A 26,616-nucleotide genomic window follows, 5' to 3' on the forward strand; every position below is an offset into this window, starting at 1 on the left:
ATCAGAATTCCCTGATATTTTAATCAGGCACATCAGAGCAAGGGTAGCGCATTTTTTATTACATGAGCAAAGTCTTCGTAGATTTAGATTACTGGCCTACATGCCCACCTAGGAGGTTCTTGTTTCATTAACGTTTGGTGGTGTCATTTTACCCACAAAACGGAAACATTTCTTTGAAAGCAGTAGTTGGAACTAAAAATGAAGGTGCATTGCATGTAGATGAATTTTCCATTAAGCAACTTAATTGGTGGACAAAATGTCCTCTTTTAATTTGAAAACCAACATACAAATACAATTGGTAATAATGATAGTTTTCTCAGGAATTGAGACATTTGCAAAGGAACCACTTCACAGCTTCCCACCCCAATTCAAAACAGCCACCCCCTACAATTTTGCACAGCTTTTTGTTAATTGAACATTTTTTATTTTCATATGTGAAAGGTTCGCGAAAAGGTAACTGGCAAATATTCATAGGATGGCCAATGAATTGTGTTAGGTGAAAAGTTAAAGGTTCTGTATCTGCCCCTAAAAGAGACTATGAGCCTTAAAAATCTGGAAAGGCTGTCAGATGAACGCAGGTCACCCAGCCCTTGCAGAACAACCAATAGAGTCAGTGCCTTTGGGAAAACACAAAGATTCTGCATGTTATATCTGTAAACTCCAATGGGTGTTTGTGGGGTAGGGAGGACTGTGGGGATGCAGGGCCATGAGTGCCTTTTGTGGATATTTTTTATAAAATGCACAATAAACTGGCTCAGATGTCAGCGGGGCTGTCTCTGCTACTCATTCTCATCAAGTCGATAACATCCGGGACTGCTCTGTAACCGTGACGTGTGTAAAATAGATTTTGTAAAGTTCTGTGGCTGTGGCAGAGAGGGAAACCACAAAATACATTGATGTAGTAACCCATAGCCCAAATATACAACAAACACTTCTGGGCTATCTAGTTTTGAGGGAAACTCCTAGTTGTTTTGATGATTCTTCAATTTATTTATTGCATGCGCTCATGAAATGGACAGGAATTATGCGATATCTGGGCAGGAGGTGTTAAGGTTTTCGAAATCACGGGATGAGAGTTCTCTTGGTATTGCCAAATATCACTTGTATCGCGCACAACCAGGCCATAGGCCAGTATCATTGGATTCTGCAGGAAGGAGAGGGCCCATCGATAATCAGTGCAGCAGATGCTGTGGCACTGGGGCACAAACCTGTGATTGGACCAATGTACCCCCAATTATTGCAAGATTTTGGTTACCATTTTGTTTAATGTGTTCATTGAGGTGACAAGAAATTATAGAAAAAGGATCAGGCATATAATTCACTCACAAGCTAGGATCTGTAGTCCCCCATGGAGTGCTTCTGCTTTTTTTCTGTCCCTTTGGCTCGGTCTCTCCAATCAACTTTGTAGAGGCAAGATTCAATAGTTTATTTACTTTGTTCATGCGACAAAAGCACCAACTGCAACCAAAGCACCAGGTCTGAACGGCTGACACACTGGGCATGAAGATACAGACTCGCTGGTGGAAAGAGAGGATGGGGAGCCCAGATATGGATGGTGGTGGATGACTTCCAGTATGTGGTGGGAAAGGAGGCAGAAAGTGGAAAGGCAGCTATAGTGCTACCTTTATATATTTGGTACAAAAGGGGGTGGTGATGGACGGAGCATCTGAACCAATCAAACACTCACACCCAGTCAAAAGATCTGGGTTTAATCCATCACCGTTCTTTAGCCCATTCTGCCACCCCAGTTCAGACATGGCTATATGCAAATCAGTCTGACCCGGTGCCTCATGGGAACAGTGCAGCCCGAACTGCCAAGCCATGCCTTCCCTGGACCGGAAACAAGCTTCCGAGGACCGGTTTCTGGCATTACAGCCTTCTTCAGCCCGGCTTGCTTGAATCCAGTGGCAAAGTGAGCAAGGGACTCACGTTTGAGCATACCCTGCTACACTTATGGCGGCCAAAGCGGTACAAAAGGGGGTGGTGATGGACGGAGCATCTGAACCAATCAAACACTCACACCCAGTCAAAAGATCTGGGTTTAATCCATCACCGTTCTTTAGCCCATTCTGCCACCCCAGTTCAGACATGGCTATATGCAAATCAGTCTGACCCTGTGCCTCATGGGAACAGTCTAGCCCGAACTGCCAAGCCATGCCTTCCCTGTACCAGAAACAAGCTTCCGAGGACCGGTTTCTGGCATTACAGCCTTCTTCAGCCCGGCTTTCTTGAATCCAGTGGCAAAGTGAGCAAGGGACTCACGTCTGAGCATACCCTGCCACACTTATGGCGGCCAAAGCGGTACAAAAGGGGGTGGTGATGGACGGAGCATCTGAACCAATCAAACACTCACACCCAGTCAAAAGATCTGGGTTTAATCCATCACCGTTCTTTAGCCCAGGATCGCTTGACTCCAGTGGCATGGAGAGCATGGGACCCACGTATGACATTGTTTCTGTATTCTGTCCATCAATTGTTCTTTTTGTATTTGTTACCCCGAATGGGACGGGTATGCCCAGACGTGGGTCCTTTGCTCACTTTACCACTGGATTCAAGCAAGCCTGGCTGATGAGAGGTGTTACCATGAAATCAGTCCCAGGATACTTGATTCCGGTCCAAGGAATACCTGGCTTGTCCCTTTTGCAGGAAACAAGCACATTACTACCTATATACGCCTTTACTCTACTCTTTCAGGGTTTCTCAGGACATTCTGAAATTAACATTATTACACAGGCACGGCTACTTTGACTTGCGATAAAATGTCACTCAACGTTTCACACATAAGGCACTGCAAAGTCACACCTAAGCACACTTCAGCCATTGAAATGTCACACATAAGCAACCTGGCACCTTGGCAGTGATGCTTTGGGGGCCCCCCCTCTATTTTCTTTGCAGTGGGGCCCCCTCCAGTTTCGTTACGCCACTAGTGGACGATAAGTTAGTGCTATATTTCACAGGTGACACTTTCCATACCGTGTTTGGATTTTGGTGAACACATACTGTGGTCTTTCAGAAGAGTTACCTATGCCAATAAGGGTCTAGACAATTTGACACATTTTAGGGGTCAGACCACCAGCATTGAATACCAGTATCCCAGAGTGCAGAGTGAATAAACATAAGCAATAAAACATAGCTACAAAAAAGGGGGTGTGCCTACATAAAGGGGCATTTTGTGACAAGTTGTATACAGGACAGCAAGAATAGGTTGTAATTGTGTTAATTTCACAATAATACCACACCGCACAACCATTGAAAACGTACTGTTTTGGTGTCTCAGCTTTCTAACAAATGCCTCTTTCAGATTATGGTTACAATACAGAATATATCTAATACAATACAAAAAAACTTTACAAGTATATATTTATTTAATTGAACTGAAGGACACATTCAATGTTTCCAAATTATTTTTTAATCAAATGAACAAAAATGAAGAAAATAGACATGAACCTAGTATGGTAATTTTAATTAGCAGTTCATGTTTCAGCAATTGAAGAAAAACTGATGCGTATTCAATGCAACAGCTCTAGAATATGCAATTTCCTGTGTGATTTGTATTGAGTATAGCTAAGAGGCATTTGATGAAATGCCTTTATTTGTCATGAACGTGTGGTTCCGGGTCAGCAAAGACCTGCACTTCACAGAGCGTGAGGAACTCCTTTCTGCCTCGTATAATGATGTTCACATAGCGACCGACCATTCCATGGCAGTAGAAGGTCTGGGTGGCGCCAGCTCCGATTCCGGAAATGTAGGCGCACCTGGGGAAGCAATGAACAGACAGAGATGGAATAACTCATTAATGTTTTAAGCGATCTGCATCAATTTATGCCGTTCATTGCTCTATTATTCACGTTAAAATTCTGTTTTTATTTTTTATTTGTTTATTGTTTCAATAAGAATATTGGAACAACCCCCTAAGCCACCCCCCAGCAGGACAGGCGATAGTGCATCATACATTAGAAGTATACTATACCAAAGAAACAGATATGAGTGGAGGAACATCAATTAGTCGAGACGCGTTGCCGCAGCATGTAAAATTACCTTCTACAAAGCAGTAAGTGTGCAAAACAAACAGTTCATGTCAAGTCTGGGTGAGTGACTAAATATGCAGTAAGAGGTGCCAAAAATCCTTAGGCCGTGAGGCTTCTGGTAATTCCTCAGCATAAAGCTCCGATGTATCCCTGCAGTAAAGTAAGTCCCGGATCAATTTTTTCACAATTGGAGTGTTTTTTGCCCCCCAGCAAATAGCTACAGCTCTTTTAGCAAACAGCGTGGAAATTGCAGTTATTCGCCTAGTACAGGGTTTTTACATTTTTCACATAACCAAGCAGGCATAGTTCTGGTGTGCAATGCACTGGTTCCAGCATGACCTCAGTTAGTATATTTGTCACCTTGAACCAAAAAGCAAATATTGCATCGCACATCCAAGCCACATGGAAGAAATCGGCATCAGCTTGCCCACATCGCGCGCAATTAGCAGACTCGCGCAGACCATACTTATGGAGTTGCAAAGGGGTAAAATATAATTGGTGCAGATATTTAAAGTGGATGATTCGGAGATTGCAAATCGCCGTTAGGCGATCAGTCAGCTCACAGCAATTTTTCCAAACATCGAGTGTAAGTACAGGGCCTAGTGCAGTCTGCCATAAAGATACGAAGGTTGCTCCTTAGGCTCTTGCTCATGCATAGAAGCATTTTATAGCTTGGTGATAAGACCCTTTCGTCCCCCCCCCCCCCAAAATAGCTTGCAACGTCTGCAGTGTCGCACGTTCCTCCGGGCAATCCAGGTAAATAGTTTTGACAGCTTGCCTGACTCTGATATAGGTGAAACCCAACATGAACCCACAATCGGTAGGGCCTGTACATCTTGTAGGGACCTGAAACGACCCTGTCTGTACAAATCCCCCATCTGGGATACGCCTACAGATTCTAGATCCCTTAAGGCAGACTTGCCCCTTAAGGCGGAAATGTCCGGGTGTGAAGCCAGTGGCAGACGCAGGGGGTATAAATATGGAAGCCGCACCCTTTTTGCAAGCATCTTCTAAGGCCAGGCGGTGCAAAACACGGGGTTTATTTAAGTCCTGGGACCTCCCGTACCCCCAGGAAGGGTCGCTGCCTGCAGGGGCAATGGAAAAACTGCATGGGACTTAATGGCAAGATGGGGTTGAAAACTCCGCAGGTAATGCCAGTAGAGTGCGAACTGCGCCTGTGCGCATAGATAATATAGTCGGAGGTCAGGAGCTTCAAACCCACCCCATCTTGGGTAAAAAAAGTTATCTTCACAACTGCAAGCCGATCCAAAAGGTAGAGAGGCAAGCGTGCCCACAGTTCCGCCTGTTCAGTGATGCGTGTGATAGCCAGACCATAGTTCTCGTATATCACCCTATCAGGATCCCTATGTAACCAAACTCCGAGATACCGCACTGGTTCACTAGTCCATGTCAGCGGGAAATCCAATTCTATCTCCTTAGTGCCAGCCGTCAGCGGAAACACCACTGACTTTGACCAATTGATGCCTAGGCCTTAGTGGCGCTCACATTTCACATATCCCCGTAGCAGTTCTAGTAAAAAGGTATCAGGGTCTCGGACATATAGAAGCATATCAACGGCATATAAGGAGACCAGCAGTGGTCGCTGCCGAAATCGTAATGCCGCAGCCGCATGTAACTGTCTGAGCTTACAGGCCAGATGTTTCAGCGCTAATGAAAAAAGCATTGGCTATAGGGACGTCCCTGCCACGTGCCCCTACCGATGTGGAAAGCCCAGCCATTTACTTGTACAAGCTCGACCGGTGCAGTGTATAGCACTCTAATCCATTTAAGAAAGAATGGAGGTAGTCGCATCCTAGTTAGGACTGTGAACATGAAATCCCAGTGAAGGGAATGCAAGGCTTTTGCTGCATCCAGCAGCACAGACACCGCATGGAAATCCAGGGTGAAATAGTGTAGCATGGAGAACACTGTGCGCAGGTTGTGTGTAGTAGAGCACGCAGATACAAAACCAGACTGGTCAGGTAAGACTAACAGTGGAATTAGTGGTTGCAGCCTAGTGGCGATCGTCTTTGCTAGGACACTGGTGGCAATGTTAATGAGTGACAGAGGCCTATAGGATTCACCACAATCAGGAGGTTTATCTGGTTTCAGCACAGTTACTAACAGAGCCTCTCTCAGAGTAGGCGGAAGCTCCCCTTTTTCATAAGCCTCTGCAAACACAGCCAGTAGCCTAGGAGCTAGAGCATCCACATAAGTTTTATAGAATTTGCTAGGTAGCCAATCTATACCAGCCGCTTTGCAGGTGGGCAAAGACATAATAGCTATTTTGATGACCTCCACATCAAAAGGCTGTATTAAATATTCCCTGTGCGCTTTTGAGAGCCATCCTAATGCAACGTCATCAAGGTAGGAATCTATCTCCATCTCCAGCTCGGTCGGAGCTTGAGGCAACAATGGACAGAGCGGGGCCTTATCGACCTGAGATGTTACCAGGCGAGGTGAGGTCCAGTTCTCGTATCAGACGGGTATCCTCTGCATCTCATCTATACGGAGGATTTGTAACTATAAAGGTTGTATTAATTCCAACTGTTATACATGTGTGTTTTTCTATTTTTCCCCTTTTCGCAACAGTTTGTTTATTTGCAGTAGCAAGATTACAAACAGTTAGGTCCTGAAGAAAGCCTTGGACCATTTGTCCAAATAGGCTGAAACATGTCGACCGACTCTATTAGCAGCTATTATTGAAACTGCTTTTTTTGTACTGTTTTTAAGCAAGGACTACAAGAGATACCCTAATAAAGTATATTTTTTCTTGTATATCCTTTTTTATTTTCACTGACACATTTGTACTGAACTTATCATTCCCACCTAAAATCTTTATGGTGTTTATCTGGAGGATTCCATTGTGATCTCTCACTCTTTTTACATGACCATATTTGAGGATACTATCCACCTTATTTCCCTCTATCATCAAGAGGGTTAGTGGAAGGTAGGATTGATACTCAAATGATGATCATGATCACAGTGGTGAGTGAAGGGAATCCAACCGGTCTCAAGGGTCTCTTTACTCTTTACCTTTATATACTCTTTTGTGGTGACTCGTGATAACATTGGTGTCCAGTGATCTTTCTCCTTTATAAGCAACTGGTAGATCAGACCCCGGACTATTTAGATGTTTTCTGAGGAATCTATCTCTGCCATCTATGGGGCATCTGCGGCTGTATACAGCGTTGTATAGAATCTTAATACAATCTCACTGATTTCAGGAGTCAAGTAATGAGTTTCCCTCTTCTCATCCGCAAGCTCCTTGATACACTCCTGGCTGCGCGGTGCTGGCAATTTCTGCGCCAAGGAGCAACTAGGACGGCCCCCCCCCCCCCATAATAGCAAGCAATTGCGCGCCGAGATCGGTGATGCAATTCCTGATCAACCGTTTCATTATGGGCTGTGACCAGTTAGCGTATCTTGGCCAGCGTGTGCGAGGAAGGATGTTCCGCATAGTCCTGTTCAAGTACAGAGATCTCGGACGCCAACTTATCTATTTGACGCCGGAGGTCCTGTAGCACTCTAGACTGCGCTCCTATGCAAACCCCCCGAATGGTCACCTTAAATGCTTCCCACTGCATTCCTTCACTATCAACTGACCACTCATTGTCCGGAAAAAGAATTCGGATTGCTTTGCCAATAGTATGTTTAAGAACTGAGTCGGTGAGTTCAGTAGGCTGAAGTCTCCATGCGAAAGGTGGTCTTTCTCACATGGGTATCTGTAAGGCCAGGACCATCGGAGAGAGAGCCGAAAGTGTGCGAGGCATATGTCCAACTTTCACCGCCCAGGTGCAAACAACCTCAGAGACTAACCAAAAGTCTATTTGGGACCAAGTCCCATGAACCGAGGAGACGAACGTACTTTCGCGGCCCTCCGGATGTCAAAGACCCCAGACATCAAACAAATGTCCTGCCTCTATGATCCCTAATATGGACTCCGCTGCCTGTTTAAGTCTCCCTGTGCCGCCACCAGCTCTATCTAAGGTTCTATCCAAACACACATTGAAATCCCCCCCCAAATTATCTCAGCCAGAGAAAACCCGGAGATCCGGTGCAACACATCCGGAAAAAAAAACGGGTCATCAGTATTGGGTCTGTACACATTAACAAACAATACAGTCCTGCCACCCAACTGTCCATGCACAATCGCTACTCGCCCGTGCTCATCAGTATCCATCTTGAGCATGGTGAAAGGAACCTCTCTTTTAATGAGTATCATCACACCCCTCGAAAAGGTGGAGTACGAGGGCTCAACCTTCAGAGCTGCCCACCCCGTACCTATTCTTTATGCGGAGTCTTTGGTGAGGTTTGTCTCCTGGAGTAAAGCTACTTGCACCTCCAGCCTAGCCAGGTGTGCAAAGACAGACCTAATTTTTTTCGGAGAGTTGAGTCTACACATATTCCAAGTAATAAACTTAATCACACCACTCATACCGTACACTCAGCATTGGATACATACCAGTGTTATGCAGTTTGTCAGACATGAAACGATACACCTCAAATCATTGCAACAAATGCATAAAATGAGTACACTAGCATCCTGCCCAGTAAACCCCCCCAGGTCCAACCCCCCACCCACTTCAGCATCCCAAACTTTGCCAAAGCCATCCCAAGCCCATGAAACCCCCACCAACAAGGTAAAACAAAACATCACTGCATTTGGGTCAGTCCCGTTTGAGGGACGCAGAGTTCAACTAGCCTCCCATCCAATGGCAGGTGGCCGAGCAGGTCGCAGTCCCTTGCCTATAGATTGGATCTTTGAAATTCGGTTTGAGGACAAACACAGACAAAGAGAATAGGTTTGATTTTGAATAGTTCATGAGGAGAGACTCATGACATACACAGAGAGCAGACACACGTCCATAGACCAACACACCTGCAATCATTTCGTAAAGTTCAACTGACATTAGGGAAAGATTAGAATGGAAAATAGGTCCAAGCACCAAAATACAAGAGTCCCCCGTTAGTATACTAGATATCTGAAAAAGTGACCCATGCTTGCATACTGGGGCAGTTTTGAACTTGTAAACAGATACATGTCAATGTTTTGCTACACTGTGTGCGTGATTTGCAAGGGATGATAGACTGCATGGATTTGAGCTTACTGCAGCCAATGTTTCTTTTATTATCAGGGAAATCAACAGTAAGAACCATACACAAAAGTAATCATATTTACCGGGGTCAATGCACCTAGACCGATAGGCTTTAGTGGCCCTACATGCCGATGCAGCTAAAGATGTGCAGCAGGTACAGTGAGATAAATCAGGGAAACCATGGGATGCCTCAGAGGAGCACTGAGTGATGGACCTCACATGACCACTTATTTTGTTCCATGTGGGCGCAGCGTGTTTTGTGCATTAAGGGGCACTAGGGTTCATAGAGGTTTTTTTTTGCATCAGATAGCACTGAATTTGATGTAATATAGAAGCTCCCGATTCATGTGTACTGGGGTGTACTGTCATGCACAATTTTGGTACAACATGTCAATAAGCTCCGTCTGTGACAGCTACATTTTGCAAACTTATTCTTATGCTAGTAAATGCAAAACTGCATGTCCGAGAATGCACTGTTCTGTGAGTGAAAAGAGGCTTAGCACCTTTGCATATGGATCGAAGAAGTTTGACATGCTTTAACCCCTCAGCTCGTCTACAGGAAATCCCCCCGTCCCTATCTCTTTGTAATACCATTGCCAACCACTTTGAAAATAAGATCTTGGACATTGTGAAGGTTTTTCCATCTGTGTCTCCTACTCTTGGAAATATGGAGGCAGCTAATATAACTACTGGCCTTCCAAGTCTAACTACATTTGCCCCTATTTCCTTGGATGACACAAAAAAAGCCATCTTAGTAAGAAAATCTGGGTCCCCTTTTGACCCATGTCCACCATCAGTGGTGCAGGCTCTAGTGGAGGTGGCCAATCCCATCATTAACAACATCATCAATTCGTCTTTGGCCACGGCAGAAATTTCCAGTGACTGGAAGCTGGCTGCAGTCAAGCCTCTTCAGAAGAAGGCTGTCCCTGACCCGACCACCCTCTCCAACCTGCGCCCTATTTGCCTGCTCCCTTTGGTGTTCAAACTGACAGAAAAATTTGTTAACAACCAGCTCACAAATTTTCTGGAGGAGAATGACATCGTGCACCCCAACCAATCAGGGTTTCGCTCGAAACACTCTACCGAATCAGCTTTGCTATTTACGGTTGAGACCCTACGATTGGCTATGGACCAGGGAAAGAAGGCCGTCTTGATTTTACTCGATCTATCGGCGGCCTTCGATACGGTCTCACATACCATCTTAGTGGACCGTCTAGTTAACGCAGGTATTGGAGGGGTGGTATTGGCATGGTTTAGAAATTTTCTGAGCGATAGACGCCAAATCACGGTACTGGGCCAGCATCAATCTGAAGCTAAAATCATCAGCTCAGGGGTCCCTCAGGGCTCGAGTTTGAGCCCTGTACTTTTCAATCTGTACATGGTGCCCCTGATTGAGCTAATCGCGAGCTATCAGATTAGCACAATATCTTATGCTGATGATACTCAGCTTATCCTGGTCCTGGACAGGGAATTGCCTGGGGCTGAAGAAAACTTGAAAAACTGCCTTACAGCCACATTTGAGTGGATGACTAACAATCACCTCAAATGCAATTCCGGTAAAACGGAAATTTTGCCGTTTGGCCCTCAAAATCTGTTCTCTCCGAAAGACTGGTGGCCTGATGATGCTGAAGTCCCCCCAAACACCATCTCCTCTGGCCGGAACTTGGGCATTAAATTTGATGATCAGTTGTCGTTTCAACAACAAGCGGTGGCCGTGGCTGGTACGTGTTTTCATCTTATTAGATCTTTACGGAAGTTTTTTGATCTGCTTCCTTTGTCAGCAAGAAAAACAGTGGCAGTTGCTCTGATTACATCTAGATTGGACTACTGCAATGGCCCGTATGCAGGAGCAAATAAGTCCGTGCTCCACAGGCTGCAGATGGTCCAACACGCAACTGCCCGTCTGGTGTTACGCTGGCCCCGAAAATCGTCTGCCTCGGCCGCGCTTAAAGCACTTCACTGGTTACCGATCTGTAAACGGATCCTGTTCAAGATTCTTCTTATTACATTTAGAGCTTTCCAACAGTCAGGGCCTAGATATTTGGCCAGTGGCTTCAAGCGCTATCAGCCGATGCGTTGTTTGAGGTCTGCAAATCAGAACCTGTTGGTAATACCCAGATTGAAGCGGGCAACCAAGGGTGGCAGATCTCTCTTTGTTTTGGGCGCTAAGGCCTGGAATAAACTTCCGCCGCAGCTCCGATCAATTTCTAATGAGAGCAAGTTCAGGAAAGTGCTTAAAACTTGGATATTCTCACTGACTGATGCCGCGTGTAGAGCCCTGGTGTAGAGTGTATTGTTACTGAGTATGCTTTCTTCCCCCTGACCCTTTTCATCTGGGTTGGTGTTAAGCGCCAAGATACTCCCTGGAGTGGTAGCTGCGCTATATAAATGCACTTTACATTACATTACATTACATTTAGTTCTGTTGATTTAAAGGGATCCTGTTATTTCGGTGTCCAGCAAAATCTGTGATTTAAGAAATAATCTCACTGAATTTTATTCTGTGTGCTCTTCTCATAGAATTCCATTGACAATCTTAACATTTGATAATAAAAATATGAGTAATCATTTGGTCATCACATAGTTATATATTGTTGATCCTTATGCCCTATGACTGAAGATATTGTTTCACTTGTTAATTATTGGGGGGGATATTCTCAAGAACGTGTGATAACTATCGCAAAATTAGCTTAACGCAACTTTTAACATCACAGTCTATCATGGGAAAATTATGCCGTGTTAACTAAGTATTCACAAAACGGCGGTACCATGCGATAGGCTCACGATAATGCATCAAGTGACCGAGTTAAAACCAACACGACGCTGCAAAAATGCAAAACACGACTGCAAACAAAACGCTGCAATGAGGCCAATCAGGATACAAAAATCAGCGAAAACCAGTGACAGGCTTGCAATTCACACGCGTCAGGCGGGAAAAATCACCATAAAAGTAGAAAAAAACAGACAAACAAATGCTAAACAACAGCGAAGCACAATAGATGTTGCAGGAGCAAGTACGGAGGAGAACCAGAACCCCACAAGCCCCCCGGAGCACCTGCCTGGGACCTCGGGTCAGAAAAGGCCAAGGAGAAGAGTAGGAAGAAGCGGTTCAATCCGCAGGAAAACAGGATCCTGATAACAGAGGTTGTAGAACACCATCAACAACGGTTCATCACCTCCACTGTGTCATCGGCAATCAAAAATGAACTATGGCAGTCCATCGGGGACAAGGTGAATGCAGTGGGAGTGCTGAAGAGGACATTGGAAGAGGTGAAGAGGTGCTGGAATGATGTCAAGTGCAAAATCAAGCTGAAACTGGCCAACAACCGGAAGGCAGCAATGCAGACTGGAGGTGGGAGTCCAGCGCCACAGGAGGAGTTGGACGATATGAAGGAAATGGTGTCCACAGTCATCAGTGGGGAGACGGTGGCAGAAGGTGGGGGACCGGAAACTGCTCAACATGACCGGACACAACAGCACCAGAATGAGTAACGACCAGTGACTGAGAGACCGGGGGAGATGGGCACAATGGCACACATGTACAATTGAGCTGAGCACATCTGCAGACAAACAATGGCACAGCCCCCAACTCCCACCAAGAGACCAATGTACCCAAGTATGCAACATCTCAGCACTGCATAGGCACAGAAGTCAAAGGCACATCACATGAAAGAGAGAAGGGGCTGCAACATCAGAGCTGCAGGGGCAACTTACCCGAAATGCAGCACACACACATAACATGCAGAGCACATCAACACTACAACACAGTGACAGCAGAACACAGGACACAACTGGTGCCGACTGGGTACAGACACTGGCCAATCACATTTGGCATTGCAGGGAAATGTGAGTTGAGAATGTACAAGTACATACACACACATGTCATATTGTCGAAATGTCCACTGTCCCCCATCAAATAGGCAGCACCTACCAAACAGCCATAATGTACACAGTCATGCAGTCTGTATGAAAACATGTACAATGCAACAACATACATGTGGACACATTGTTAAACTGCATCTCCCCTTCACATTGCAGAGGGAGAATCAACACCTCCAGCAGAGCAGCCCGAACCTCTCTTCTCTGATGACGAAGAGGACCACCACAGCTTCAACTCTGATGCCCTCCAACAGCTTGTGGACAGCCTCTGCAGCCCACTTCCAGGAGCAGGGCAGCCCTGCTGCTACGAGGAGAACCCACTCCCTGCACAGACCACACAGCAGGCAGCACCCACCACCACGGCTGCCTCCGAGGAAGAACACATGGCCTTCCAATGCCGTGTGTTGGGGTGCCAGGAGAATCTGGCTGGACAGGTGCAGGTGGGCTTCGACTACATGGCAGACAAACTAGATGCCATACATGGGTGTCTAAGTCCCATCAGTGACAACTCACAGTCCCTAACAGGCCCTAACAGGCACCCACAGTCCACCCCATGGTCTCCAATGGACCATGGCTGACATCGCTGGAGCCCTGACTCAGAGGATAGAACTACTGTCCAGTCAGAGTGGCTCTAGTGATGTCACACAGGAATTGGGTAACATGCAGAGGTTAATGGAGACCATGGAGAGGGCGAATGCGGAAAGAGAGGCTGCCACGGCTGCACTCCAGTGAGTGGTAGCTGGGTTCCTCAATGAGCTCAAGACCATCCTCATGGCATTGCTGCCACAAGTCCTGGCGCTGCTACCACTAGATCCACATCTCTGCCCCCTGAAGTGTCAGTGCCACACAGTGAGGCAGACATTCCACCTCCAGACCCTGAGGTGTCACTGCCACACAGGGCAGCAGCCAGAACACCACCACCCACATGTGCGGCACATGCAACAGCAGTGGACGAAGATGCAGATGAACCTGCCTTCATGGTACGAAGGACGCAGTAGCATTCTTCTCCGCCATATGGCAGGTTTATGCTTGGTACTTCCCTCTGCGTCATCACCTTGTACTGTCCCCCGATGCACTCTGGGGCACTCACCTTGGACCTCGACATGGTCTGCCATGTGCCGTTTGATCGCCAATGACACAGCAATCAGACTGCGGAATGAACTCTTCCTTTTCCTTTGGACTTTTCATTCCCTGGAGGACTCTGGCCGGCCAACATCGTTATGTGGGGTTTGCATGGCCCTGTACTGCTGCAGATGTAACAATCCACTGAATGTGCATTAAACATTTCTAATCACACATATGTGTCATGTCCATGGTCTTTCAAGTGTGGAAGTATAGATGAATGTAGGCTCAGTGAATTCCTCTTACGTCCATGTGGCTCATGTCCTAGAACTTGAGTTACAGGGTGACACATTGCCGAATGCGGTCCGTGTGGTGCAGACACAACGGGGATGCACATTAGTTACTTCCTTGTCCAGCCCAGTGCGGAACCATGCCCAGAGCCCCGGGGTCATTTTTCACACCCTTATGCTGGACTGGCATACGCCAGGGCAGCCCACTACACTTACGCTCAAAGGGGGGGGCGGCAACGCTACATGTCCCAGGTCTTCCTTGTAGTGATCTGCTGGTCACAGGTCTAGTTGTCAGCATGCCACTGCCACTCCCTCACGGCTGGTGTACACCCACCTCACACCCATCCAGCACACGCGTCACAGTACATGTGACCCTGCCAATAAAAAGGGCCGGGCGCATGTGCTCGATGCCATTTCCTCCCTCTATGGTGGAGTTCATGTAGGCATGAGGGCCTAGGGCCCTGTAACATCACATTCCCCCAACCGGAGGTGACATGATGGCGTCTGCACCACGATACCCAATCATACATGGTCCATGCCTTTTGGGGCACAGACTTGGTGGCACCGGATATACTGCAGCAGGCACAGGCACACCACCACAGGACGGTGACTTTTGGTGCACTGAGGTAGGGGCACCTTAAGTGCTGAGCGGGTGTGCAACCTGCGATGATGCCCCATCCCGGCGGTCCGGACTGCTCAGGATTTGTGTGCCCTGCTGGACTGCAGTGTAGGTCAGAGCCAACGGGCAACGCAGGCCTACCACCACGTGGTGTTGCCTCCCGGATCACAGAGCTAGTGGGTGGCACCTCAAGGGCTGAGCGGGTGTGCAGCTAACGATGATGCAGAGTGCACTGGTATGTCCTTTACCATTGTGAAATGAAGGCCCAGAATCAGAATCATGCAGCCCTGCGGAGCGGGGCTGCATGATGTGGAGGGTGCCATGTTCGTGGGCCGTGGGCTTGGGGCTTGCACCAGCACATGGTGGGCCCTCATTGCGACATGCCAGTGGCGGAAGGTGAGCAGTGAAGCCTGGGCACGCAGGGGTGGGTATGCACCACTGGGTGGCGGGAGGGGCAGGGGTGCAGCTGCCTGGATGCACAGGGGCGGGCAGGCTATGATGTTGTGTGCAATTGTATGTACTTTGCCATTCATGTATCTGGACTCTGTTTCAGATGACAGTTCTGTTTCAGATGTGGGACCTGGTGAACTGCACTACATAACAGCACGTTGTTGGAGACACACTGGTGTCAGTAGGTGAGCAGTTAGGTCTGGGTGCACAGTGTTGCCACTCTCTCTCCCTGTCCATCTCTTCTGTTATCTATGTCTCTCTCCCCCTCTCTTTCCGTCTTTCTCTCTCTCCACCTCTCAGTCCGTCTTTCTCTCTCTCTCCCTCTCTGCCCATCTTCCTCTCTCTCCCCCTCTCTGTCCGTCTTTCTCTCTCTCACCCTCTCTGTCTGTCTTTCTCTCTCTCCCCTCTCTGTCTGTCTTTCTCTCTCTCCCTCTCTTTCTCTCTCTCTGTATCTCTCTCTCTCCTTTGCTTTCTCTCTATGTCCTTTGATGAGTGCAAGTCACACCTTCTCATCTGGATTTTTCTCCTGCAGGCTGTGACCTACAAATTGTCACAAGGAGAGCAGCCATGTGTCTTCATTTCTGTTTGTGTTTATTTGAATACGTTTTTGTTTATTAATTCAAAGCTGAATGTGTGATGCTCATTTTTGTGACAACACATGCATGTCACCAAATGTGATTGAGTGACATCAGGCGGAATATTTGGTACACGTTTTGTGTATTTGATGTGGCATGTCTTTGCGTATGGGGAGGTGTCTGTTGGGGGGGTCCTGGGGGTGGTGGCGGTGGGTGTTGTGGCCCTGTTGGGGCTCCTAGCTGCATTGTTGGCTCAATGGCATCTGTTGCCCTTCAGGTTTGGCTCTGGGCTGGGCTCCCTTTTCTGGTGCAGGCTGTCGTCCGACTTTACACCAGGTCAGAGCAGGTGTTAATTTCCTGCTGCTAATGCGTCTTATCACCTGTTTTAGATTCTTATCACCAATCTGGCTGGTTGTTGAGAATGTTGCGGAGCGGTGTTGTTGCGGCTTTTGCCACGGGAATGCCTACTCTGCATCTCATAGTTGCAGGGGTCATCTGTGGCGACGTTTTTTTAGGCTGCTATTGTAGGTTAACTGGTGATATCAGCTGTTTACACCAGCTTGTCAATATGATGATATATATATCACCACTTTGGGTGCGATAAAGTACAGTTAATTTGGCGATAACTCCTTGAGAATATGCCCCGTTGAGTACTCCACATACTTAATTGTAGAAACACGCTACTATTGTTTTGAATGATTTTACTTACCTGGACGTTTTCCTTTTTTTTTCAGAACAAATTTTATTGGATTTCAGCAGTTGAAAGAATATAAACAAGACACCGCTTCCGTAGTATCAGGAAGGTAGTGAAAATAAAAGAGCAAAGAAGTCAAAATATTCAATCAACGTTCACCCAGGCCCCCCTCCCCGTATTCCAACCCAACGCCCACCCCCCCACCCTGCACGGTGTTTACATTGTCCAGAACATAACCTGAGGGATCACATCAGCAACATGTGGCACAGTTCACACAGGGGCAGAGCCAACAAGGTCTAGACCCACGTCTCTCGTCGCTGGGGGGTCCAGCAGTAGGCCCCGGTAATCTGCCCATTTCTTCCAGATTCGGTAATGTTTTCTAGGGCAGCCCCTAGCCTCAAAGATAGGACGTTCCAGGCCCATGTTGAAATCCATGCCTCGCTTCCACACTCCCACCAGCGGAGCTCTGGGTGGCTTCCAAGCCTGAGCTATGTCCCTCTTGGCCACCGTGAGACCCAACAGGAGCAGATGCCGTTTATCCCTATTGCCCCCTACTTGCTCCATAACATGGAGGAGGCCCAACTTCGGCGTGCGAGGGAGGTCCCATGCCAAGACTTCCTCCAAACAGTCCCACACACCCGTCCAAAACCTCTGCAGCCGCACACATCCCCATACCGTATGTAAGAAGGAGCCTATCTCAATCCCACACCTCAGGCACTCCGGGGAGGCTATCAGCCCAGCCCTCCACAGCCGTTCCCTTGTATAGTATGCTCTGTGTAGGTACTTAAATTGGATGAATCGCAGGCGCACTGCTATTGCTGCTCCCCTAGGGGCCTCCAGAGCCTCCCTCCAGTCCTCCTCCTCTAACTCCCCCAGCTCACCCTCCCAAACCGCCCGCAGTTTATCAAGGGAGGGGGAACAATGGTAACCAGCGTCTGGTATATAGTTGAAATTTTCTTTGTCTCCAATTCCCCCATAAATACTTTAGCTTCCAAGGGGCTGAATTCCGGCAAAGACGTTAAAGTCGCTATTGCGGGGGTCAGCGCGTGCCTGAGCTGTAGGTATCAGAAGAATTGAGACTGGGGCATGTCATATTCTACTCGCAATGCCTGGAACGACTTGAGGACTGTGCCTTTCAATACGTGGCCCAGTGTCGAGATGCCAATAGCGTCCCAACCGTCAAAGCCCCGTAGGGAAGCCAAGCCGGGCAGTCTCCCATTGTGCCACAGGGGGGTCTCACCTGTTAGCCTATTCCACCATCCCATGCGGCGGAAAGCGTCGCGCCACACCTTGAAGACCACCTCGGTGACCATCGGGAGTCGTTTCCGGGTGGCAGCCGAGTAGAGGATAGTATGGAGCGTGTCCGGATCCATCAGATACCTTTCCAGGGCATAGGCCGGGTCTCCCCGATCCCCATACCACCATTCGTTGAGGACAAGCAGGTGCGACGCCTGGTAGTAGGACTGGACGTCCGATGTGGCCAGCCCTCCACAGTAGGTCGACAGGAAGCAGGTACGGAGCGCCACTCTGACTGCTCCCCCAGTCCACAGGAATCGACCCAAGGCAGAGTTCACCTGCCGAAACCAATGCGATGAAACTGGGTACGGGTGGTTCTGCAACTGGTACAACATGCGGGGTAGTGCCACCATCTTGAAGATGGCCGAGTGGCCATAAACATTGAGGGGCATCCTGGACCACGTCTGCATATCTGAACGGACCCTGTCCCAGACCGGCACTATGTTTCGGGACCATGACACACCCGGTACATCCGTCAAGAAGACTCCTAAATATCTAAGGCCTCCCACTGCTTCTTCTAAGGCCGAGGCCCAAGGACCCAAGGTCCCCCGGTCACCCAGGACCCACAATTTCGACTTCCGTACATTGATCCTGAGACCGGACACCTCGCCAAAAATGCGCATTATATCCAGGACCCTCGGTCCCGATTTATTGAGGTCTGTGAGGAAAAAGAGCACATCGTCCGCATAAAGTGCAATCCTATCGGATGGACCTCCCACCCATTCCACTCCGTGCAGTTGAGCGTCCATCCGGACCCAAGCCGCAAGCGGCTCCATAACCAAGGCGAACAGGTAGGGTGAGAGGGGGCATCCCTGTCGGGTGCCCCGACCAATGGGGAATGAACCGGAGACCGCCCCCGCGACCCTGACCGCCGCCGTCAGGTCCGTATACAGCAAGTGGATATACGACAAAAAGCGCGGGCCCAGATTAAGCCGGAGGAGGAGCGCTCGAAGATATGGCCAGCTCAGGGAGTCAAAGGCGCGGTCGATGTCCGCCAGCAGGAGGGCCGCAGGAATGCCCGCCGCCCGCACCGCCTCTACCACTACATGCGCGCGGCGTATATTATGTCGTGTCGCTCTGTGGGGCATGAAGCCCGCCTGGTCCGCATGGACCAAGTCCGCAATATGTGGGAGAAGGCGATTCACCAAAGCCTTTGCCAGTATTTTCGCCTCGAAGTTCAACAGCGATATCGGACGATAAGATTCGGGACTATCCTGGGGCCTCCCCGGCTTCCAGAAAACCACAATCTCGGCGTGTCGCCAGTCCGCCGGCATCCTGCCGCGGTCCCTAGCCACTTCCAGGGCCTTTTTATAGCGCAGCCCCAACTGAAGATGGAACTGCTTCATGAACTCACAGGGGAACCCATTGGGCCCCGGGGCCTTGCCCGTATTTAGTCCGCCTAGAGCAGTTCCCAGCTCCTCAGCAGACAACGGAAGGTCCAGCTGCTCTCTAGCTTCATCTGAGAGCGCCCGGGGCGGGAGGTCCGCAAGGAACCTATCGATCTCCTCCGCTGGGAGGGAGTCCTGGGGGGCATATTGCGCCTCGTAGTATTGGGCAAACGTTTGGGCCAAGACCTCGGGAGCTGATATAGGAGTTCCGGCGGCATCACGGAGTCCCGGCAAGGGCTGGGCCTGGTAGGTGTCCCGACATAGCCTATAAAGCATCGTACTAGATTTGTCCCCCCATTGATAGATTCGACTCTGTGTAGCTAGCCAGTTCTGTCTGGCTTCATCAAGCAATAAGGAGGTATAAGAGCGCTGGAGGTGCAGCAACACAGTTACCGCGTCGTCGCTCTCCCCTGTCAGGCAGGTCGCCTCCTGGGCACGCACCTGGTCCGCCGCGTCCGCCAGGGCCAAAGTACAGGCCCTGCGATTCGCGGCGCACCACGCAATGTCCACACCCCGGAGCACAGGTTTCAGGGCCTCCCACAAGGTCACGGCATCAATGCTCGGGTCCTCATTCTCTATCCAGTAATGTGCTATCGCCTTCCTCATGTGTGATCGGTAGTCATCGCGCTGCAGGTGCCACGCGGAGAGTCGCCAAAGAAACGGCTGCCGCCACGCACCCAGACTCAACGTCAGCGCAGTCGGGGAGTGGTCCGACAGGCCCCTAGGAAGTATGGAGGTAGAAACAACCCTCCCTATCCAGGGCTGTGGGATAAACAGGTAGTCCAGACGGGAGAAGGATTTGTGGACTGCTGACACAAAGGTATATTCGCGGATACGCGCATGGTAGTGTCGCCAGGTGTCAATCCACCCCATCCCCTGCACCATCCTACTCAGGCGTGTAGTGGCATCTGTCAACTGGCCTCCCCAGGGTCTACAGCGATCCAGCCTCCCGTCCATCACGTCGTTCCAGTCTCCACCTACAATCGTCAACACAAGCGGGATGCCAGTCCAGATATCAAACAGTCGTTCAATCAGAGCGTCTTGTAGTGGGGGTGGAGCATACACACTGCCAAAGACCACAGGCTCATCGCCCAGCTTCCCCTTAACAAACACGTATCGTCCATGCACATCCAGCCACTGTGTATCGTGTGTGTAAGGGACCCTGCGGTGAATCAGGATCGCAACTCCCCTGGACCCTCTCGTGAACCCAGCATGAAAAACTTGGTCATAACCATACCTCCGCAGACTAAGAACCTTTGTACCCATGAGGTGCGTCTCTTGAAGTAACAATACATCCGCTTTTTCAGTCTTCCCCAATCGTAGAACCGCACTACGTTTGATTTTGTCAAGCATTCCTCTCACGTTCCAACTTAGTACGCGCATCGTAGCATGCGGAGGGCTCGCACCCTGTTCATCAGCCGCCATCAATCACCCAAATCTCGAGAGTATCGGGCCACCAAGACCACAGGCACTCATGCAATCGCCCCCAAGTTCCCGCAAACACCGTGCTAGAGCTAGATCCAACTTCCCCCCCATGTTTCCCGAACTCCCCAAACCCCGGTTCCCCCCCCTGCACCCCTTCCCCTGCCCCAAACTGTACCAACGACCCCCTCTCCAACCCCCCACCCCATACCTCAGAAACATTGAAGTACCTGTCGCGGTGCAGGCAATCACAGACCTCCAACGGGAGATCCAAGACCCACTACACCAATGGATCCCACCCAACTACCCACAAGGTATCTAACAACCTCCCACTTAACACGTGGGAACGAACTCCGGGAGTAGGCCCGCCCTTGGGTAGGCGTCACCCGACCCACTGTCCACCCACGAGTATGAAATTGTGCAGTCCATCAATGAGTGGCATGTCCAAGAGCAGCGCCTGGCCTATACTATACAGCCAAGCACCTCAACAGTCCTGTAGATCCATCGCCGGAGTCAGTGTGAAGAGAAGGGCGTCAGGATTTCGATGGGGAAGAGTCTGTCTCCTCCAGAGCCTCGGCCGTCTCGTCGCGGGGAGGCGGGCGTTTCTGGGAGCGCGACCTCCAGTTGCTTCTGCTGCGTGACCTTCTGGGTGGTTTCGGAGGTCTCCCGGTGGTCGACGAGTCCGAGTTCCGCCTGGGGGGGGTGTTCACCTTGGCACGCACAGTCTCGTCCGTCCATTCAAATACTTCCTCCGGAGAGTTGAAGAACTGGGTGCGGGACTGGAAGACCACACGGAGGCGGGCCGGGAAGAGTAGAGCATAGGGAATTTTGAGCTCACGTAAACGTGCTTTTGCCGCAGTGAACGACTGCCTCTGCTGCTGGACCAGCTTTGTGTAGTCCGGGAACACAAGGATTTTGTGGTTCTCAAACATGAGAGGGTCCTGGGCGCGGGCCTGTCGCAGGATAACGTCCCTGTCATGGTAGTTGAGCAATTTGGCAATCACTGAGCGGGGGCGAGCTCCAAGAGGTGGTTTAGGAAGGATTGCTCGGTGCGCCCGCTCTACCACAAAGCAGCGCGACAGGGTGTCTGGGGGGAGCCATCCCTCAAGCCATTGGGTCAGGAAGGCCTCCATATTTCCTTTCTCACAGTCCTCCGGGAAGCCAACGAAGCGCAGGTTGTTCCTTCTGGCCCTCCCTTCCGCATCTTCCACCCGCAGCGCAAGTCCCTTCTGAATCCCCTCCATGGCGGCAACTTTCTTCTTGAGGACGACCACATCATCCTCGACCTCCGTGATCCTGGATTCCATTTCGGTGAACGGGCCACCGCATTGCGTAGGTCCTGCCGGAGCAAGGTCACGTCGGCTCCGACCGCCCCGATCTTCGCATCCAACATGTCCCTCGACTGCGTGATCGCCGCCATCAGCGCAGCGTTGTCGGGTCCCGTGCTTTGGGGACCCCCAGATGCCCCGGCATTCCCACTGGGTCCTGCAAACTTGTCCATTGGGCCCTGCTTTCAAGCATTGCCGCTGTTGCCCCCTCTCGTCATGGCTCGGACAGAGTGATGGTCTCGACCACGAGGGACCAGCAGTCCAATGCGCTCCTCACTTCGTGCACGGTCTCTGATAATGAACGTCTCCCGGACCGCCGTGGACCTTTGGATATGAAGCGCACCCCCGTGGAGCTCCCGCAAGGCGCTATACGTGCAGTGGCAGGGGATGGTGCCACGCGGTATCGGGGCCGTTCACTCCGCTGCGGGCCCGCAGCAATCAACCCAACACCTGTGCCACACCTCTCGGTTGTAGTGTCAAAGCAATTTGGGGGGCCGCTTGTATGCCCAGGATCGTGCCAGTAGACTGCGGGGGTCCGTCCAGGTCACTTCCCCCTCACCACGGCCCGAGGTGGTCACCGAGCAGGAGTGTATCAGTAATCCGGCCCCCAGGAAGAGTCCAGCAGGGTCGCAGTCCGAATATGGAGGGGGGAGGGGGGGGGGACAAGTAGGGGGTCGGCCGGAAGGCACGCCACCCCCCTAGCGTTCCAGTGTCTCAGAGCCCCGCGGCCCGATCCCGCCGCCGAATGGGGCCAGGCACAGTCCCAGGGCGTCCCCTCCCCCACTAGGCCTCACACCCAGTCTCCTCTCCTTACCCCACCTCCGCTGGAGAACGGGCGCCGACTTCGTCTTCCCCCAGCCGGCGTTGCCGCCACCGCAGCAAGTGTCCAGGCGGCAGCGGGGCTAGATCAGTCCCGGCCGCCTCTCCGCCACTGTACTTCCGCTGGAGCGGCACCTTCGGCCGGCGCGCCCCGGCTGCCACACACTTCCGGGCGGATCAGCCCAAAATCGAGGTCCCGGCCGTGGCATGGAGGAAGGCCCCTTCGCCGTCAGGACTCCCGGCGGCTGTATCTCCCCAGCCGCAGACCGCCGGGATACCAGAGTCACTGCCGAGGCGTCGCCGTCGGATCCGCCGTCTGCCACCAGGTTTTTGGGCGCAGTGCGGTCGGGGCGACGTAGGATGCAGGCAGGATATGCGGATGGCGGGACGGAGCTCGTTTAGGCTACGTCCGCCATGTTCGCCGTCTTGGCCACACCCCCCGACGTTTTCCTTTTTGCTGGCTAACTTTACTTTTCCTTGCAAAACCCCAGTCTCTTGCAACAGGTCTTCGAAACGTAGGAGACGTGGTTCTTATCTTGTGTGGATAAGAATTCTGCTCCAGATTTTGGGGCCATGAACTGAGAAGGTTTGTTTTCTTTGCTTCTTTTTTCCAATTACCAATGTCCAGGCTACTGGTATGGTGTTGCACCCTTCTAGAGCATGGCTAAAAGATAAACCAGGATGGTGGTGTTGAGGGCTTTATAAGTGATATAGATGGTCTTAAATATGTTCCAGGCTGAGGGAGGGAGTTAGTTTAGGTCTTGAAATGTAAAATCCCTTCATCAAGCCTTTGATAAGCAGTGTCACTGCAGGTAGGATATATTGTAGGGGTTAGAGAGACCTCCGAGCAGGGTTTTGCCTCCGGGCTGATGGGAATGGACTAAGCCTTCTATCGTTGTTGAGAAGTCAAAAAATTAATTGTTTTCAGAGGGGGTAGTTGGAAACAACTTTCCCTATGATTTTGGTTAGAAATCTGTTTTTTGTTTGGCAGAAGTAAGCACCCTGCCAAGCAGGAACCACAATCCTAGTTAGGGTAAGCCTAAATTACCCTCTGGACGCTTGGCACACATCAGTCAGGCTTAATGTGAGACAATGTGGAAAGTATTTGTGCAACTCCTTAAACAGCAAATCAGAGAAATCACCACAAAAGTACTACATACCAGGTTAGAAATATAGAACTCAATTTTATAAATGAAACAAGACTGAAATGACAAAAATCTAATAAGTAAAAGTCAAGATATGACTATTTGAAGATTACCTGTACAAATAGTCCTTAGAAGCATTAAGCGGTTGATGTGATATCTGGTCACGCCGGACCGAAGCAAAGTCAAGAGTTCAGGCCGACTGCGATGAAGTGCAGGACCTATGGAGGGACCCACTTAGGCCAACTGAACAAAAGTACCTTGATCCTTGGTTTGCGCCAACGAAGATGTGGGGTTTGTCCAGCCGAATAATGCATCGGTGATCCCCGTGCAGTTGATGTGATATGCTGGAATTCTCCATGCAACAGCGGTGATGCGACTGTTTGAAGGCGATCCACCAGTTCTGAAATGAGGTGGTTACGAAGGTGATGCAGCAGGATTCTCCACACCAGTGGCAGCGCTGCATTGGTTCCGAAGCACCAGTTCTGGTGGAGATGCACCTGTTCCGATTGCGATGCGCTGATCCTGTATTCCCAACAGCACTGCTGTGTTGGTTCTGCTTTCACAGAAGAGGATACATCAACTCTTCTGGAGCAAACCAACTAGGCCAACTTCCAAGGGTGCAGGACTGTGGTGACTCCACTTGGTAGGGCAGAATAACAGGTGGTGGAGTCCAAGTGTTGGTGCAGGTGGGTTGGAAGTCTTTTGGGTCCCTGAGACTTCAATCAGGAGGCAAGCCAATGAGCGCTTGGAGTCACTCTGGGTTCAAGTGATCCAGGCCCAGTACTTCTAAGCCAGTCAACAGAAAGCAGTAGGGTAACACAGTAAGTCAGGAGCCCAGCAAACAGCAGTCTAGCTGAGTGGCAGTTCTTTAATAGCACAACAGTTCTTCTACTTCCTGACAGAGTGGTCACAGATACAGAAGTGTGTGGAGTTGGTGGAGTCAGAGCTCCAGTACTTATACCCAGTTATGCCTTTGAAGGGGGGGAGACTTCAAAGAGGTGTATTTGAAGTGCACAGATGTACACCCTTTCTGCCCTGGCTCCAGACTCACTACATACAGGGAGCTATGCAGCCCTTTATGTGTGGACAGGAAACACCTTATTCAAGTGTAAGTGTGAGGCTGTGCCCAGCTCCTCCCTCCTATCCTCCCAGAAAGATCCATTAGTCACAGCTAAGCTCCCTTTGTGTGTGGCTGTCTACAGGTAATTCACAATGCCATGCTACCACCCTGCCCAGACTGAACAGAGACCGGCAGCAAGCACTAAATGGCTAAAGTAAGTAAAGGCCAACTTTCTCAAAGTGGCATTTTCTGAATTGAAATTTAAAATACAACTTCACCATGAGTTGCGATTTTAAATTGTGAGAGAGACACCAGACTTGGGATCTTATCGCCTCCCAATTGGAAATTATGCTTATAAAATGTAATAAGGTGATTCCAATTACATCCTATAGGGGAGACAGGCCTTACAGTAGTGAAAAATAAATTTAAGAGTTTCCCAGCAGGACATTTAGAACTTTGAAGTACATGTCCTGCTTTTTAAATACACTGCACCCTGCCCTTGGGCTCTCCAAGGCCTACCTTACGGGTGAGGTGCATGTACTACAATGGAAGGTTTAGGCCTGGCAAGAGGTTTAACAATGAAATAATGGAGTTAAAGGCATGGCTATCTAGAGACAGAGTGCACTAACCATAAAAGTCTTAGGCTAAATTTTAATAACTTCGACAATTTCAATGCAAATATGTATAACAAATAACTTAAACATATAACAATTCTGCAATCAACATATCAATGTATTAATTCATTATGTTTCGAAAACAGTGGTGATAATCTACTTTTGATATCAGCTATATTCTATGTAGCTGTTGTAGTGTCAGCTGCTTGATGAACGAAGTCCAGTGCATTTTGGATGCTGTCACCCTTTATCAGGGGTAACTGTAAAACAGGATGTGTATTATCATTCTGGAATTTATAAATTATAATTTTTATTTACACACAGAAAAAAAACAGTAGCTCTGTCTTTAGGAGGATGAAAGCGTGCAAGACCATAAAAATATAGTAATGAAAAAGGCTACATAGCCAACATCTTGCACAAACATGCAGAAGTTAGAGACACCAATGAGCAACTCCAGTGATAAAGACCATTAAATTGACTTGTGCGTTTCATACTGAGGCATAGTATAGTATTAGGTGAAATGTATTATCCCCTTTGTGACAGGGGCCGCTGGCACGGCTCGCAGATGGGGAGCAGGCGCAGGAGAGGAGGGGTTGTGGCATGGGCTGCTTTTTGAAAATAAATTAATAAAATAAAATAAAACTTACCTTGCCGCCGCCGGGTCCCGCGTCTTCTTTCCTGCTCACTTGTGTCCGACTCAAGGTCGGAACAGGAAGCAGGCAGCCAGGCTCCCACCCCTAAGTCAATCACAACGCTGCAATGCAGCGTTGTGATTGGTCTGAGCTCTGTGACACGGCACTCAGCCAGGGGCTGGTGGGGTGGGCATGTTCTCCATGCAGGCTGCAATG

The 26,616-nt window shown here is 49.5% G+C and overlaps 1 protein-coding gene across 1 annotated transcript in view; it reads right to left on the bottom strand.

The window, feature by feature from the left end:
• Nucleotides 1–3,391: 3,391 nt before the first annotated feature.
• LOC144763941 (fucolectin-like) overlaps nt 3,392–26,616 on the bottom strand; it is a 162,073-nt gene continuing 138,848 nt past the window's right edge. The window contains exon 4 of the mRNA XM_078649986.1: nt 3,392–3,755. Within this exon, the coding sequence (XP_078506112.1) occupies nt 3,590–3,755 (166 nt within the window). The 3' untranslated portion in view covers nt 3,392–3,589. The remainder of the gene's footprint in view (nt 3,756–26,616) is intronic.

Source organism: Lissotriton helveticus, chromosome 6 (genome assembly GCF_964261635.1).
Source record: "Lissotriton helveticus chromosome 6, aLisHel1.1, whole genome shotgun sequence".
NCBI classification, from domain to species: Eukaryota; Metazoa; Chordata; class Amphibia; order Caudata; family Salamandridae; genus Lissotriton; species Lissotriton helveticus.